Source organism: Mobula hypostoma, chromosome 3 (assembly GCF_963921235.1).
Source record: "Mobula hypostoma chromosome 3, sMobHyp1.1, whole genome shotgun sequence".
Lineage (NCBI taxonomy): Eukaryota > Metazoa > Chordata > Chondrichthyes > Myliobatiformes > Myliobatidae > Mobula > Mobula hypostoma.
The window spans coordinates 69576758-69594331 of NC_086099.1; the positions used below are offsets into that span (position 1 = coordinate 69576758).

The following is a 17574-nucleotide window of genomic DNA, read 5'->3' on the forward strand; positions in this document are numbered from 1 at the left end:
GTATTTAGTGTCAATCCTGCAACTGTTTTGAGATGAAAGTTTATATAATCATCAGGAATTTTTTTTTAGCCTAGTCATTACTTATATAACCTAACCATTTATAATTCAAATGGAGATATTAATCATGGTTTACTTTGAAGGGCTGGGCAAAAGAGAAAAGAACTGATATTTGTCATTTGGTGTTAATAGGAAAGATGCTGGCCATTGTGGAGAACATGGGATTCTATGTAGAATTTGTGACAGATAAGACATTAGGATGTTCTGATTTAAAGTATGTGATTCTAAATCTTAAAGTGAGATTTGAAACGCAAAGAGTGTTACTTTTCTTTGGCATATATACGCTACTACAATAAAAATTTTAAATTTCAAGAACGATTTGTATATTTAGGAATTTAAGTTTCTATTTTCATTTTCCATCATTTGTCAAGCAAATAGGTTGCAGTTAATTTGGAAATAAGAGTTTGACATTGTGTTCATTATTACTGTGCAGATGGTGGTTAAAACATTCATGGATATGGACCAGGACTCTGAAGATGAAAAACAGCAATATCTTCCGTTGGCCTTGCACTTGGCTTCAGAGTTCTTTCTCAGGAATTCCAACAAAGATGTACGTCTGCTTGTGGCATGCTGTTTGGCTGATATCTTCAGAATTTATGCACCAGAAGCTCCTTACACATCTCACGACAAACTAAAGGTGAATAGTGATTGCTATAGTTAAATATGGATGCACATTTGTTCAGTTATGTAATACATTATTCATTTTAAGATTTCAGATGTTTAATTTAGCAAGCAAATTTCTACTTCCCCTACCACAATGCCTTTAATTCTGAGCGACTCAGTACTTTAATTTGTTGTTTTGCTTAAGTGCATCACTTGGGCAGTTCTCCTTCAGTTAAAGGGAAAGGATTGAAGTAGACAGAAGGTAAGAGCTCATGATTTATATGTAAGTTTTTTTTTGTTTATAAACTGATCCAGTGCCTAGATTTTTATATCAGTTGTATTTAGTTTTCACTGATGTCCTGCTATAAATTTGCTAGTATTGCTAGTTTTCTGTAGCCTCGTCCGTGCTGAGTTTTATAAATATTTACAATCTGTGCCTATTTTGGCAGAGTTAAATGCATATTGAAAAAAATCCATTTAGATTGGTAAGTGGATGAGCAATTGAGTGTCACTGGCAAGTCCTAACATTTATTGCCCATCATAATTTTCGTGAACCCATGAAAAGCATCTGGCCCAGATTGGGTACCCAGCCAAATACTAAAGACCTGTGCTGGTCAGCTGGCTGGAGTGTGACTGAGATCCTGTAACTTCCACTTTGGCAGTCTGCTTCAAGCAGACTTCACATATACCAGTGCCCAAGAAGAATGGGGTAACTCGCCTCAATGACTGTCGTCCAGTAGCACTTACATCCTCAGTGATTAAGTGTTTTCAGAGATTGGTGATGAAACTCTAATTCTTGCCTGAGAAGCAAGTTGGGTCTGCTTCAGTTTGCTTACCAGAACCAACACGTCCATAGCAGATGTCATCTCATTCTCTCTTCATTCAACCCTTTAAAATCTCAACAGCAAAGATGCGTACATCAGGATGTCTTTATTGACTACAAATATCAGTATTATCATCCCCTCAAAACTAATCAAAAAGCTTCAAGACTTTGGCCTCAGTACCTTGTGCAATTGGATCCTCGATTTCCTGACTTGCAGACCCAATCAGTTCAGATTGGCAACAACATATCCTCCACAATCACCATCAGCTCAGGGCTATGTGCTTTGCCCCTGCTCTACACTTATGACTGTGTGGCTAAGTCCAGCTCCAGTACCATATTCAAGTTTGCTGACAACACTGTCATAGGCTGAATCAAAGGTGGTGACAAATCAGCATATAGAGAGGAGACTGAAAATCAGCTGAGTGGTGCCAGAACAACAACCTCTTAATGTCAGCAAGACCAAGGAACTGATTGTGGCTTCAGGAGAGGAAACAAAGGCCCATGAGCCAGCTCTCATTGGAGGAACTTCTGTAAATGTGTAGTGGAAAGTATATTGACTGGCTGCATCATAGCCTGGTATAGAAACACCAAAGTCCATTGAACGGAAAATCCTACAAAAATGAGTGGACATGGTTCAGTCCATCACGGGTAAAGCCTTCCCAACCATGAGCACGTCTACATGAAAAGTTGCAGGAAAGCAGCATCAATCATTAGGAAAACCCATCACCCAGGTCATGCTTTCTTCTCACTGCTGCTATCAGGAAGTAGGTACATGAGCCTCAGGGCTCACACCACCAGGTTCAGGAAGTTTTACCCCTCTACCATTAGGCTCTTAAACCAAAAGGGATAACTTCACTCAACTTCACTTGCCCCATTGTTGAAATGTTTCCACAACCAATGGACTCACTTTCAAGGACATGAGATGAAGTCATGTTCTCGATTATTTATAGCATATTTATTATTATTATTTCTTTTTTGTACTTGCACAGTTTGTTGTCTTTTGCACACTGATTGAACGCCCAAGTTGGTGCGGTCTTTCAAATTGATTCTATTATGGATTTATTGAGCATGCCTGCAAGAAAATAAGTCTCAGGGTTGTATATGGTGACATACATGTACTTCGATAATAAATTTACTTTGAACTTTGAAATGATGTTCCTTCATGTCTGCTGGCTTTGTTCTTCTAAGTGTTAGAATTTTGTTAGTTTGCAAATTGATGTTGAAGAAAGCTTGATAAGTTGCTGCACTGGACCGTGTAGATAGTTTCAGATATTTGCTTGGCATGGCAATGATGCCAATATGAATATTGTGAATTACTTTACACAGTGTTGGAACAAAGTTTATGCAGATAAGTGATGTCTGTTCCATTATATTGCTGACATCCCAATAGATGTAAACTAAGCTAGGACAATTAGAAGATGAGTCTCTTGCCAGTCAGTATCCAGCTTTTGCTGCTTCATTTACCTATGTGATTCATGTAAGATTTATTTCAGTATTGACTCTCCCAGTATTTTAGTAGAATTTAGAAACAGAAATGTTGAATATCAAGCGAAACTTCTTTTCTCTCGCTCCCTTTCTCATGTTGGAGAATTCATTAATTCATCGGTTTTCCTGATCTATAACTGTTCAGCCCAAGTTGCTTAAGCCTCTTATTTAGAAAGCAGAAGGTGTGCACTACCTTGCTTGTTATTTCTCTACAAGCATCTTCTGCTCCAACTATGTTGCAATGATATAAATAGGTTACACTTATGGATTTTTAATCCTGATGTCTAGGCTACTAAGTCAGAGGCAAAAATTTAATGAGAGTAGTTGAAGCATTGAAATTGAAAATTAGTGAATCTGAAGCTAATATTTTATACATGTGATCATGAAGCTCATGGATCACAGTACAGATCTACTTCCTTCGTAACCCAAATGAAAGGAAATCGCCAATGGTCATATTTGACTATTAATATTTTATTTCTGCATTCATTGCAAAAAAATAGGCAATTTGCTGCTTGTCAATTTAGTACTTCAGTTTTGATTTCTTAAAGTTTATATTGTATATATTTTGCCACAACTGAAATTAAAAAGCAGCATTTACAGAGCCTTTGAGGAAACAAAGTAATTTTGCAAGTTTTATTGAATTATTTTTCATCTAAATTTTGTATTTAATTCACAGGACATTTTCATGTTCATTACCCGGCAACTTAAGGGGTTGGAGGATACTAAAAGTCCACAGTTTAATAGATATTTTTATTTATTAGAGGTAAGCCATTGCAAACTTTTAAGTAACTCTGTATTTTGCACTTGTGATTGATCACAAAAAGAATGTGGCTGTGAACAAAAATATTACCAAATTTGAGCTCCAGACTGTTACTGTGGTGAAATATTTGAAGATTCAAAACATTCATTATAATCTTATCATTACTGGAGTTCACATTTCTACTGGGACCGCTTCATAGCATGAGAGTTAACAGTTTGGAAAGAAAATAAATGAGGGGATCTGATGAGACATTTGAAATCAAAAACATCCGAAATATTGTTTGAAAGTAAATTGCCAGATTATGATTTGAGGGCCTAGACTGATGGAAAAAATTAAAATTGATGTCTGAAATACTTGCACCATTGATATTGAAATTTAAAATAATTGTTGTGAGGGAGCAAATGTGCATATTGAGAATTCATTTGGCTGCAAAAGTAGGGTTAGAGGTCTTGTATGAGGTTTTTTTGTGTTAAAATACCTCTTGTTTTAATTACATGCAAATGAATTTACAATAAAAGTTGACAGATGTGTTATGTTGCTGAAAGTGGATTATTTAACTTGGTACACTTAATTATTAATACTACATGTGGCTTCTGTGGATTCAATGAATTTCTAAAGTTCAGTGTCTTACAAATATGTTGGACAAAAGCAAAATTGGGCAAATAAAGCACATTTTTTAAAACTTGTATGACTTGGACAAAAGATATAACAAGCATTTTCTGGTTTTATCCTAAATTTGCACCATGTATAGTTGTGATTTGATTGTTGTATAAAATACCTGTTTGGACCCTTCAGAAGAGTTGCCCAACTCTGGGGCAGTGAGTTGTAATTCAAAGGAATGGAAAATATAGCGAAAGAGCGGGAGTATCTGCATTGGTCTAATTTGTCAATATTATTCTGGTCATTGAAGTCTCTAATTAGAAATAATTTGCTATTAACTTTGTTTTCTCTTAATTTTCAAATTGTCCTTTGCACTGTATGGTTCATAGTTGCTTTTCATAGCTCTTCCAATTTTCTGCTCTTTTTTATTTATGCATATTTTCTTTTAACTTCATTTGTTGACCCTTTCCAATCTATCCAAATGTATCTAGGTATGTTCTTGTTTCAAAATATCCTCCAGTGACCTTTTCACTATTAGCTGAACTTACATCTTTGGTTGGTTGATTTCCCATTACTTTGAAGTTTCCTGTACCTAAATTTTAAAGTGTTGGTTTCATTATTTCATTACATATTATTATGTAGCATATTGTCAGTTTTGTCTAGCACTTTTAAGTTGACTTCTGCGCAGGACTCCAGATGTTAGCCATATTTTGTATAAAATTCTAGGCAGCATGTTTGAAAATAGTGAATAAAATTCAAGTGTTATGTATACTTCATCTAAAATTATTTTGGAATACAAATTTGAATCACATGAAAGTCTGTACTAGATGCATTATTGATATTTAATAACGTTATCTTAATTATACTCTTGGTATGTGAAAACTAGTTAACATTATTCTGTTTAATAGAATCTGGCATGGGTAAAGTCCTATAACATCTGTTTTGAACTCGAAGATTGTAATGAAATCTTTATACAGCTCTTCAGGACCCTGTTCTCAGTGATAAAGTAAGTTATTTGAGTATCTGTAAGAAGTGTTTTGTTTTTCTTTGTAGCCTTTTAATGGTGCAGAATAATAGTTTGGCATATTTTCTTTTGCTGCTTGTAATTTTTCTTAATAGCATTGTCAATTCTGTGCGTGTGTGTGTGTGTAATGTTCTCAATGGTGCTATAGCTCCCACTACTACCCTCCAAAAAGACAGGTGCTTTAATATTAATACATTTTCAATAAGTAATATTGCAAAAGTTCTTCTCTAATATTAATTTGGGGTACTTGTTCACTGAAGCCAGTGTGAAACTCTCTTGCTAAGAGATTTTGTTTTGATTTCCCAGTTAAATGTGTTGGGATGATGGGCTTTGGGAACTGTAAGGCTTCAGTTTCTAAGACAGGCAAATGCAGCCAGAAGCTGTATCAGTGGTGTAGTGCACAACAAGCCTGGTCTTTGGGCTAATGAAAGGGTAATAAGTCTGTCATCTTGTGTATTCAGAGTGCAGCTTATTGTCAGGTGCACAAGTACATGTATGCACAGGCGCAATGAGCAAGTTACTTGCAGCAGCATGGTAGGCACGTATAAGCACTATTCATAGGAAAGACGAAGTATAAATTATGCACAATTTTTACAAGAAAGAAACACAAAACAAAAAGCAGTCCATTTTTTCACATAAAGTGATTAGAGTGGTCATAGTGTTGATTAACTCTAGTGGAGATTAAGGGTTTTTGCCAGTTGGTTCAGGTACTGAATGGTAGAAGGGAAGTAGCTGTTCTTGAACCTGGTAGTGTGAGATTTCAGGCTTCTGCGCCTGTTTTGCCCAATGGTAATTGTGAAAAGATGACATGGCCCAGGTGGCAGGGATCTTTGAAAATAGATGTTGCCATCTAGAGTCAGCACCTTCTGCAGATACTAGCAGTGGTGGGCAGGGAAGTGCCCATGATGTATTGGGAAGAGATCACTACTCCTTGCAGCTTCATGTTCCTGTTCATTAAAATTGTCATACTAGACCACAATGCAACCAATCATATTTTCAACAGTACACCTGCAGAGGTTTGTTAGTGTTTGATGATAAGCCAAGCCCCCTTACCCACCTAAGAAACAAAACTTTCATTTATCATTGTTTGCAATACATGTTCTGAAGAACATTTGAGATCAGGCTTAGCATTATGTTTAGATAATTTTACCCTGAGTCTCCTTTTTAGTTGAAATACCAGTTGAAATCGCCCTTTGCAATTTGGGAGTATATCTCTTAAATATTACTTTTGGGTCACGCAATTTATGTAATATTCTCAGTAAGTTAAAGTTTTGGAACGTTAGAAAAGCCGTACCTCAGACCACTCTTGCAGAGATTAAAACTACATAGCATACTTATTATCATTTAAAACTTCACCTAAAATAATCAGTATTGCACAAGCAGCATTCAGTCTATTAAAGTTATGTTTTCCACAATTGCTTATCAACTGTAGGAGACAGCTTTGTAGTTTACTGGCGTGATTGTTTAAACTTTATTGGATTGAGTTTCAGTTCTGTGTGACTACATAAGTTAGGTTTCCCTAAAATATATGAAATGCTAGTGGCATGAACCTCTTTTTTGGAAGCTGTGTAACTCAGAAGGTTTGAATAAATCTGGTTGTAAGTCATAGAAAAGCAAAACTGTGAATGCTGCATCTTAACAACAAAACAATGCTGGAATTACTCAACATGTCAAGCAGCATTTGTGAGAAAAGAAAGAGTTAATGTTTCAGGTCAATGGCCCTTCATCAGAACCGGGAAAATGAGAAAGCAAATTAATTGTATATTAGAAAGGGCGTGGGAGAGAGGACAAAGGAAAACGCAGAATATTTTTTGGCTGACTGGACTTGTCCACATGATCCTCATGTTTCTAGACCCACCTGGTTAGCAAAAGCGAACAGAAGAGGGAAAACAAGAAAAACAAAGGGATCTTTTAAAGTTCTGAAATGGAATTGAGCTGTTGCTGAATTCTGAAACCTAAAGGAGGATATTGGAAATGCTTAGTAGATAAGGCTGTGCCTACGAAGAATATTAGAGACAGATAATCTTGCAGTAGACCTGGCCAGTTTTGATACAATAACAAATCGTGCTATTTTTGTTGTTATTAAGGTCACTTAATACCTTCATTAATACCCTGAATTAAATACTATATTTATCTAAGCCAATTCTCAATGTAATGATCCACTGTTGTAACTGTGCTGTGTCCAGTCATCCAGTTTAATCCGTTTAATATTGTCTTACAATTACATTAAAACAATATTGAGGTACTTTCAGATAATGTAGAACTTTAAGCATGTTGAAAGATGAGATTGTTTGAAAGCATGACTATCGGTTGATCCATTGGTTCTGTGTGTAAGCAAAGCTTTAGTTGTTACTTAAAGTAATTTTAAATGCTTTGTTCTTAAAAGTTGAATAAAAGAAAAAGTTGCGTTTCTTTCTCTTTGTTTTTTTTTTACTCAGTGTGAACATTGTGTATGTGCTGAGAACTAAACATTTGAGGGACAAAATGAAGAAAAAGTTGTCCAGATTTTTGAAAATAGTGGGATTAGTAATTTTGTTTCATATCATTTGGGCTTCTCTTGGTCCCAGGTATAGAATGGGACATTGGAATATGCAAGCATTATGTGAATGAGATAGTCATTTTAAATTGTTCATCTGAGTGCTCATATTTGTGATTTATGTCTGATGGTAACATGTAATTTGTTTTGTTTTGCAAATAAATCAGATACAGCTTGAAATACTAATTTTCCAATGTGAATGAGTGTCAGTAAACTTCATGAAGTTGGAATTCATACATCTGCATGTTACCCGCACAAGTGCAACATTAAGGGTATTTCACCAGTTAATATTACCCATCAGTCCAACTCTGAAGCCATGCTTTCTTGTTGCGCACTTTTCTTTGACAAGGATAAATTTCTATTATTCATCTATTAGCCTCAATAAGAGGATTTTTTTTTTGCATTTAAAATAACAAAGCTGAATGGACTGCTGCTCTCAACCTAGTGGGTGTACACTGCATCTTGAGAAGGAGGCACCATTGGCAATTTTTATTGGGCCTGCCTTAATCAGTCTTGTCACACTGTCCCTTAATTGGACTCAGGCAGGCTGACCTCAGTGAGGCAGCAAAGTAGTCTTTGGCCTGCTACTGGGAGTGGAATTTTACCAGTTCAGTATGATAGCTTCATACTCTTAAAATATTCATGTACTCAAGTGGTGAATGTGAAATTCATGTACTTTTTTCAACTTGTACTTTGGCAACCTTCAAGTTGGTTTTCATTTTAATTTAATGTAACCACAATAATCTCAGTATCATAGTAGAAAATGAGTTAAATAGATCATTTCTAGAATATTTTGTCTAATATATTTTATTTCTTTTTAAAGTGCTTTAGCAATTATGGTCTTTAATGATTTCATTTCATACAATATATTATCAATAGTTTAAAATAACTTTGATTGAAAAATCTATCATTCCTCCACTTAATGTCAAACTTTCTGGGTGTTCATACAATGTAGTGAAATGGAATCTAAATTATTTTGCTTTTTGGTGATACTGTGTACCATTACAAATTTATCAGTTATCATTTGTCCAGCTGGGTTTGGAATCTATTTTTGTAGTTTTGTTTATCATTCTAGGGATTTTTTTGGTTCTGAAAGCCATTTTTTTACTAAATAAAATTCCCTGTTACATAACAGTTTATGGTTCTCATCGTTTATATACCCTTCTGTTTTGCCAGGTGTAAGACGAGGTTTGCAACAGAGTCTATTTATAATCCATTGAAACAATTTATGATACAAAAATGTCTTTCCTCAAAAGTGGTATAATTTCAGTAAAATTCAGTAGTTCATAGTGGTTAAATGGAAATTATGTGACTAAATTTACTTCAGGCAGTACTTTTAATGGCTTTAACTGATGATAAATTTAGCCACACACATAAAAGTTGCTGGTGAACGCAGCAGGCCAGGCAGCATCTCTAGGAAGAGGTGCAGTCGACGTTTCAGGCCGAGACCCTTCGTCAGGACTAACTGAAGGAAGAGTGAGTAAGGGATTTGAAAGTGGGAGGGGGAGATCCAAAATGATAGGAGAAGACAGGAGGGGGAGGGATGGAGCCGAGAGCTGGACAGGTGATAGGCAAAAGGGATACAAGAGGATCATGGGACAGGAGGTACGGGAAGAAAGACAAGCGGGGGGTGGGACCCAGAGGATGGGCAAGGGGTATATTCAGAGGGACAGAGGGAGAAAAAGGAGAGTGAGAGAAAGAATGTGTGTATAAAAATAAGTAACAGATGGAGTACGAGGGGGAGGTGGGGCATTAGCGGAAGTTAGAGAAGTCGATGTTCATGCCATCAGGTTGGAGGCTACCCAGACGGAATATAAGGTGTTGTTCCTCCAACCTGAGTGTGGCTTCATCTTTACAGTAGAGGAGGCCGTGGATAGACATGTCAGAATGGGAATGGGATGTGGAATTAAAATGTGTGGCCACTGGGAGATCCTGCTTTCTCTGGCGGACAGAGCGTAGATGTTCAGCAAAGCGGTCTCCCAGTCTGCGCCGGGTCTCACCAATATATAAAAGGCCACATCGGGAGCACCGGACACAGTATATCACCCCAGCCGACTCACAGGTGAAGTGTTGCCTCACCTGGAAGGACTGTTTGGGGCCCTGAATGGTGGTAAGGGAGGAAGTGTAAGGGCATGTGTAGCACTTGTTCCGCTTACACGGATAAGTGCCAGGAGGGAGATCAGTGGGGAGGGATGGGGGGGACGAATGGACAAGGGAGTTGCGTAGGGAGCTATCCCTGCGGAATGCAGAGAGATGGGGGGAGGGAAAGATGTGCTTAGTGGTGGGATCCTGTTGGAGGTGGCGGAAGTTACGGAGAATAATATGTTGGACCCGGAGGCTGGTGGGGTGGTAGGTGAGGACCAGGGGAACCCTATTCCTAGTGGGGTGGCAGGAGGATGGAATGAGAGCAGATGTACGTGAAATGGGGGAGATGCGTTTAAGAGCAGAGTTGATAGTGGAGGAAGGGAAGCCCCTTTCTTTAAAAAAGGAAGACATCTCCCTCGTCCTAGAATGAAAAGCCTCATCCTGAGAGCAGATGCGGCGGAGACGGAGGAATTGCGAGAAGGGGTTGGCGTTTTTGCAAGAGACAGGGTGAGAAGAGGAATAGTCCAGATAGCTGTGAAAGTCGGTAGGCTTATAGTAGACATCAGTGGATAAGCTGTCTCCAGAGACAGAGGCAGAAAGATCTAGAAAGTGGAGGGAGGTGTTGGAAATGGACCAGGTAAACTTGAGGGCAGGATGAAAGTTGGAGGCAAAGTTAATAAAGTCAACGAGCTCTGCATGCGTGCAGGAAGCAGCGCCAATTCAGTCGTCGATGTAGCAAAGGAAAAGTGGGGGACAGATACCAGAATAGGAACGGAACATAGATTGTTCCACAAATCCAACAAAAAGGCAGGCATACTAGGACCCATACGGGTGCCCATAGCTACACCTTTAGTTTGGAGGAAGTGGGAGGAGCCAAAGGAGAAATTATTAAGAGTAAGGACTAATTCCGCTAGATGGAGCAGATTGGTGGTAGAGGGGAACTGATTAGGTCTGGAATCCAAAAAGAAGCGTAGAGCTTTGCGACCTTCCTGATGGGGGATGGAAGTATATACGGACTGGACATCCATGGTGAAAATAAAGCGGTGGGGGCCAGGGAACTTAAAATTATCGAAAAGTTTAAGAGCGTGAGAAGTGTCACGAACATAGGTCAGAAGGGATTGAACAAGGGGGGATAAAACCGTGTCGAGGTATGCAGAAATGAGTTCGGTGGGGCAGGAGCAAGCTGAGACAATAGGTCTGCCAGGACAGGCAGGTTTGTGGATCTTGGGTAGGAGGTAGAAACGGGAAGTGCGAGGTGTGGGAACTATAAGGTTGGTAGCAGTGGATGGGAGATCCCCTGAGCGGATAAAGTCGGTGATGGTGTGGGAGGCAATGGCCTGGTGCTCCTTATTGGGGTCACGATCGAGGGGTAAATAAGAGGAGGTAACCGCGAGTTGTCGCTGTGCCTCGGCAAGGTAGAGGTCAGTACGCCAGACTACGACAGCACCCCCCTTATTGGCGGGTTTAATAATAAGGTTAGGATTAGTGCGGAGGGAGTGGAGAGCAGAGCGTTCCGAAGGAGTGAGGTTGGAATGGGGCCAAGGTGCGGTGAAGTCAAGACGGTTGATGTCCCGTTGGCAGTTAGCGATAAAGAGATCCAGAGCAGGCAGAAAACCAGAGCGGGGTGTCCATGAAGAAGAGGAGGGTTGAAGATGGGAGAAGGGGTCATCGGTGGGGGTGGAAGAGTCCTTGCCGAAGAAGTAGGCTCGGAGACGGAGACGGTGGAAGAAAAGTTCCGCATCGTGGCCAACACGGAACTCGCTGAGGTGTGGGTGAAGGGGGACAAAGGTGGGACCCTTACTGAGGACAGAGCACTCTGCCTCAGACAGTTGAAGGTCGGAGGGGATGGTAAAGACCCGGCACGGATGAGAGCTGGGATCAGAGGGGGGAGGGGGGAGGCTGGGGGTGTCAGTGGAGAGGGGAGGGTTGGGGTGAGAGGAAGATGGAGCCTCTGAGGACCCAGGAGCTGACGATGGGATCTGAAGGAGACGGAGTTGCAGAGTGGTGGTGGGGGAAGGGGAGACAGGAAGTCACAATAGCAGCACGTAAAGAGCCGGCCTGGAGTTCAAGGCTGGAATCTTGAGAGCTCGGATCAGAGGGGGGAGGCTGGGGGTGTCAGTGGAGAGGGGAGGTTTAGCCAGTTATCTTAACTTAAAGTAAGCTTCAACATTAGGAAAACTGGTTAATTTTTATTTCATTCTGTTTCTATCAAGTAGTAAGGCATACTTGCATGATAAAATTCAATTCAGCGAATACATTGACCATTAAACATGCATTTAAATAAATACTGTTGGTTATACGTAAAGTTTTTGTTTCAATGTATTTACCACTGTCACAGGTCTCTTGAGGAAGCAATAAGGCAGAAATTCTGTTATCATGAAATACTCTGATATCCCTTTCGGCGAATGAGGAGCAACTCTTTGCACCCTAAGATATATTACTGTAACCAGTAAGAGTGAATGTGCAGTGGCTATGAGGAGAGAGTAACAGAATGGAATAAGTTAGATTGCTCTTGTATAGAGCCAGTATGAACTCAGCAGGCCAACTGGTCTCCTTCCACACTGTGACCATTCTATAATTCTGTAGTGGAGGCAGATTCAATTGAACTAACCATTTTAACATACTCCTATCTCAGCAACAGCCACAATCAGAAGGTTCAGATGCATATGTTGGACTTGATGAGTTCTATCATCATGGAAGGAGATGGAGTAACTCAGGACCTACTGGACTCCATTCTTATCAACCTTATTCCTGCACACAAGGTTTGTTTCTTGACCAAAATATTTTTAAGGTGATCCGGAATATTTCCAAGAAAATTAACATAACTGTCTGATTAGTGTTCAAAATGGCAATTTCCTCCCTCTGCTGTTTTTTGGTAGTGTTAACCAGTATCATACTCTTACTCTTGTCTGATACTTACCAGATTCTATATCTATATAATTTCTGTATATTTTGGGAAGTCTTTGGCAGGTTTTCTCTTTAGTACTTAAAAAAAAATCATACTTTTTTTGGAAATATTGAGAAGTTATTACAGGGGATTATATATAATAATTCATGAAAAATTGAAACAGGAGACCAGTGAGACACTCAGACTTGATCTGTCTTTGAGTAAGGGTGAGGCTAATCTTTTACTTCTGCCACTCTCCTGTGTCAGTGTCATATCTCTGAGTGCCCAACCTTTTGATAGTGGACTCTAGGTCCAGACACCAAAGTAAAAAGGGACATCATCCCTGTCTTTGCCTTGACAATTCCTCTATTAATTTTGCAATGAGATTGCTTCTCATTCTTCCAAACTAACTTTTACAAACCTTTACTCCTTTAGGTAGGAAATCAGACCTGTACAAAATTTTTCATATGCATTCTCAGAAGGGTTCTTTGTGATTGCAATGGGTGTCTTCACTTTTGTATCTTTGTCCCTTGTAATAAAAGCTAATGTATATTCTGCCTTTTGAACCACTAGCAGTACCTGAATTTTAACTTAAGCTGATACACTACTTTAAGCAATTTTCAATTGAAAGGTTACTCTGCTTTTAAAATTCAGTTTTAAGAATAAACATGCTGTATTTACCAATATACATTGTTTATTCAGCTATAAGATAGACAGGTGGTTGGGAGGAGAGGTAGTTTGTTGGTGGAATCGTTTTTAGATAATTTTAAGACTTATTGCGAGTTGATTACTATTTGTAAGTTTGTTTTTCAAAAATACCATTGTCATCATTTTGGGATATTTTTCTGTTTGTCTTGTTTCTTTGCATCTTCAATCAATGTTTTAAAACTAATTTAGATAATTTTCATAGATTAGAAAAGATTATGCTGAAGAACTTTTAGATTAAAAATTAGTATGTAACATATTTTAAAGGTTATAAAGTTGATGTAAGATACAGTTTCAGTATGTTAACATCAGGAGGCTTTGCACCAGCCAAGAAAGAAGATAGAGTGCCACAGACAGACCTATTGCATCATAGCTGCAGTGACCCACGGTGAGAATGTGAGGAAAGTGAAAAATTGGATTAAGTTTAGTGTAGCTGTAGATTTAACGGGTTGATTGGCCTTTTCTGTGTGTATGTCTTTCTGACTAGGAAGAAGTAACTGGACTGAGTTGTTTTAAAAAATGCTTAAGATTGATGATTTATAGAGTAGATATCTACCCCAGTATAGTTTTGTCAAAACTATATGCCAATGACACAATTATCCTGTATAGTTTATTTTTTTATATTGGATTGAGACAATTTTGAGGAAGGGACCAAAAATCTACCAATACTCTTCCCTATTTTTCTTGTGTTGTATGTTGCTATTCTTTTGGCCTTTTGAAAGACTCCCTCACTTCTGACATGTATTATTCAGAATATGTGAAATCCAGAATTTTGTCACTAATGACAATCTGGAATTCAAATTTTATTGTGTTGATTCTGACCAAGTTTTCAATTGATATTTCATGAGAACTAAACAACATATGTAAGCTTCAGGATGATATTAACACCAATTAAGTGTTACTCAGCTATTAAAGCTCAGAGAAAAAATGAACTTGCTTTTTATATCTTTGATGCCTGTGGTAGCTGCTGACTAGGTGGCATTGAGCCATGAGTTTAAATGATTTGGAAAGAATACTTGTTCTGAAGGTATATGGTGAAAAATGATTGTTAAGATACTGTAAGAAATAAAGATGTTCATTTGCATTACCTACAATAACATTGCTTCATAGATCATGGTAATGAATAGGAAATGTACATATTTTTATATCTTTACACATTCAGAATATAGTGTCCACAGTTATAAATATGCACATAATTATGTTATTTTTTTAAATTTCAGAATGTGAATAAGCAAGCTTATGATTTAGCTAAAGTACTTCTGAAGAGAACTGCTCAAACAATTGAACCATGTATTGCCAGTGTAAGTACTTTGATAATCATATACCAATAAAGTAAAATGCATCTTCATCCCACAAACTCAAGTCTATGACATGTCAAAGTGTTCAGTTTTGATTCTGGCACTTGTAATCTCCATGTCTCAAATATTTGCCTCTTTCAGAATACCCTGCGACTCATTGTGCTCTGTAAACCGGTCCCATCATGTTTGGAACGATAAATCAGCCAACTGGGGCGGTTTTTAAGAATTTTTTTGCTTTCCCTGGTTAGTTGCTGCTTTTACTTTTCTGATCCTTCAGTCTGTGCTAGTAAAATAATTGTTTTAAGTAACTGGGGGGTTTTTGTAACTCTCCATTCCCTGTTAAATCGGATACAGTTGATCTGGAGTGTTTGGCTATGTCAACTCTTGTTTTTAAATAGAAAAGAAAGAATTCTGCATCTAGATGCCATTTTAATCTGAAACAATCTGAACCAAATTTAACTGGTACCTTAGCCCACAATTGCAAAGACTTAACATAATTATAAGAATCTTTTTTCTTTGTTCATGCCTTTCTTCCTTTAAAGAGGCAGTGTTATGAGTAATATAGTTTCTTCTTTACCAGCCCGCTCCTATCCTGATGATAGGATCCTTAAATTTGTCACAGAGAAAGCTAGTTTATGTGGTGCAGTTTTCTTCAACTATAATGTTAGTCTTCAAAAAGGACAGGCTACTCTCCTTTATGCTCCCCTATTATTGTATTTTCCCTACCTGAGTCATGCATTGAAATTGTTCTCCGAACTCTTGGAAGAATGATTTTTGTCCCAGTCCCGAGTACATTTCTATTTTTAATAAAAATTAGTTTCTTTGTACCTTTTAGCAAATTTGTGTTTTTCTATTTTATTGTTAAGCAGTAGTCGCCTCTTCTAATTACCATTCCTGTTGATCAATCGCTGGTAGTTTTTAAGTTATGGAAATTTATCTAACTCAGATTTGTTTCTGAAATTTATCTTGATTTCAGATCACTAAAGCTTTTAACGATATTTTTGCTAGTTGTTCTGCAGTTATTAAAAACTAACATTATTTTGTACAAAATCAGAATTACATCTCAGACATTTTGTACTTCTAAGTAAATTAGCATTTACTTTTTTTTTTAGTTTCAATGTCTTGTAACTTCCAACTCTTGCATGGTTCTTACCCTCACTGTCATTGACTTTAAGTGGCGAAGCTGCAAGACTTTTTAATTTCTTTTCTTTGGGTGTGGACAATGTCTGCAAAATTTCATTTATTTCTCATTTCTTTGTGACAATAATGGACTGTTTTCTTAAGCCATTAACATCATTACATTGATGGCACTTAAAACATATTTGTGTATGTATGTTTGATGTAAAATGTTAGGATCTTGACTGATGTCAAAGGAACATCAGATGAGAACAGTATAATTTAACTGATAATTTTAGTTTTATGAGGGGAGGTAATAGAACATACTAGGCATTTGTGCAATGGTATTCCTTTTTTTTTTAGATAATGATTATGGTGTGCAATTTGAGGGTTTTGTCCAAGAGCAGGTTTATCTACTGTAGTAAGAATTTTAATATTAAAATTGTTAGACATAAATAATGCTTAAATGCTGGCACTTTATAATAGTACTAACCATCAGAGTTAAATAGGACAATATACTTTGAGTTAGGACTGAAAATGTTTTTATAAAGCAATTCTGCATTTAGCCTGATTTCCCAATATTAAAGTTAAGAAAATTAATGAACTTTTTTTTCTGTTGTCCGGCTGTTTGTTAATAGTTCTCAATAAAGCTTTTAGGAATTTAGAGCTATTGCTTGTAGGACAGTTTAGTTTTGTCTTCTGCGTTTCTTTAGCCCTATATGGTATCCATACAAGATTGTTTTCTCATCCTGAAGTGTAATTGATACTCCTGCTGCCATAGGCCTTTAATCTCTGCATTGGATAGGTTGATTTTTCACTTCATTGCTAACAGAGAATTAAGGGAGGCCATGGGCTGCTAAAGATTGAAATAGTATATGGTTCTGGTCTCTGTCTTTGTCCAAAGTGCTTGATAGGTATCCCAATTAAGCATGCTGGAAGTTTAATTTATTTGTTGTAAATGGCCTATTGGTTATACGGGTTTAAATGATGAAGGTGAACGGTACTGAAAATGAGATTCTACACTGCCAGTACCTCCTGTTGTGAAACAAGCGACAACTGCCTTATGCTCCAGATAGGAGATTGGAAAGCGCCTTGCCTTTCAGCATATTCAGTCTAGCAGCTATATTCATCATCAAACAAACTTGATTGCCATTAATACAAGCAAATGTTACTAACTTCGGGGACTGCTTGTGGGCTTACTTGTGTTCGTGGAATCAGAATAAACCTCACTATATAACAAGAGTGGCTTTGTGCAGTAGCTACCTCCTAGCCATAGAGATTTGGGTTCAATCCTAGTGTCTCGTATATCAAGATCTTGTATCAATATCATATGGCACAGCCTATTTTCCCTTTGGTTACAAGACGTCCTGTACCACATAGCAGATAATGTTCTTTCAAGTTAATAATTTTAGGTAATTGACCATCAGAAGTGATTTACTGTCATGATTAAATTGATAACTTGTAAGTGACTACTGTATCACATTATTGATTTCTTAGTTTTTTTTTTATGAAGCATCCTGTCAAATCATTCATAAATGATATTCTGCAGGTGCTGGAAAAAACTGTGATACAAATGATTCATGAAGAAGATCCAC

General features: G+C 37.7%; 1 protein-coding gene across 5 annotated transcripts in view; it reads left to right on the forward strand.

The window, feature by feature from the left end:
* pds5a (PDS5 cohesin associated factor A) overlaps positions 1 to 17574 on the forward strand; it is a 188017-nt gene that overhangs the window by 42477 nt on the left and 127966 nt on the right. For all 5 annotated transcript variants that reach the window (XM_063043272.1, XM_063043277.1, XM_063043275.1 and 2 more), the window contains exons 3-7: positions 491 to 694; positions 3645 to 3731; positions 5237 to 5334; positions 12609 to 12735; positions 14786 to 14866. In XM_063043272.1, coding sequence (XP_062899342.1) covers positions 491 to 694; positions 3645 to 3731; positions 5237 to 5334; positions 12609 to 12735; positions 14786 to 14866 — 597 coding nt within the window. The remainder of the gene's footprint in view (positions 1 to 490; positions 695 to 3644; positions 3732 to 5236; positions 5335 to 12608; positions 12736 to 14785; positions 14867 to 17574) is intronic.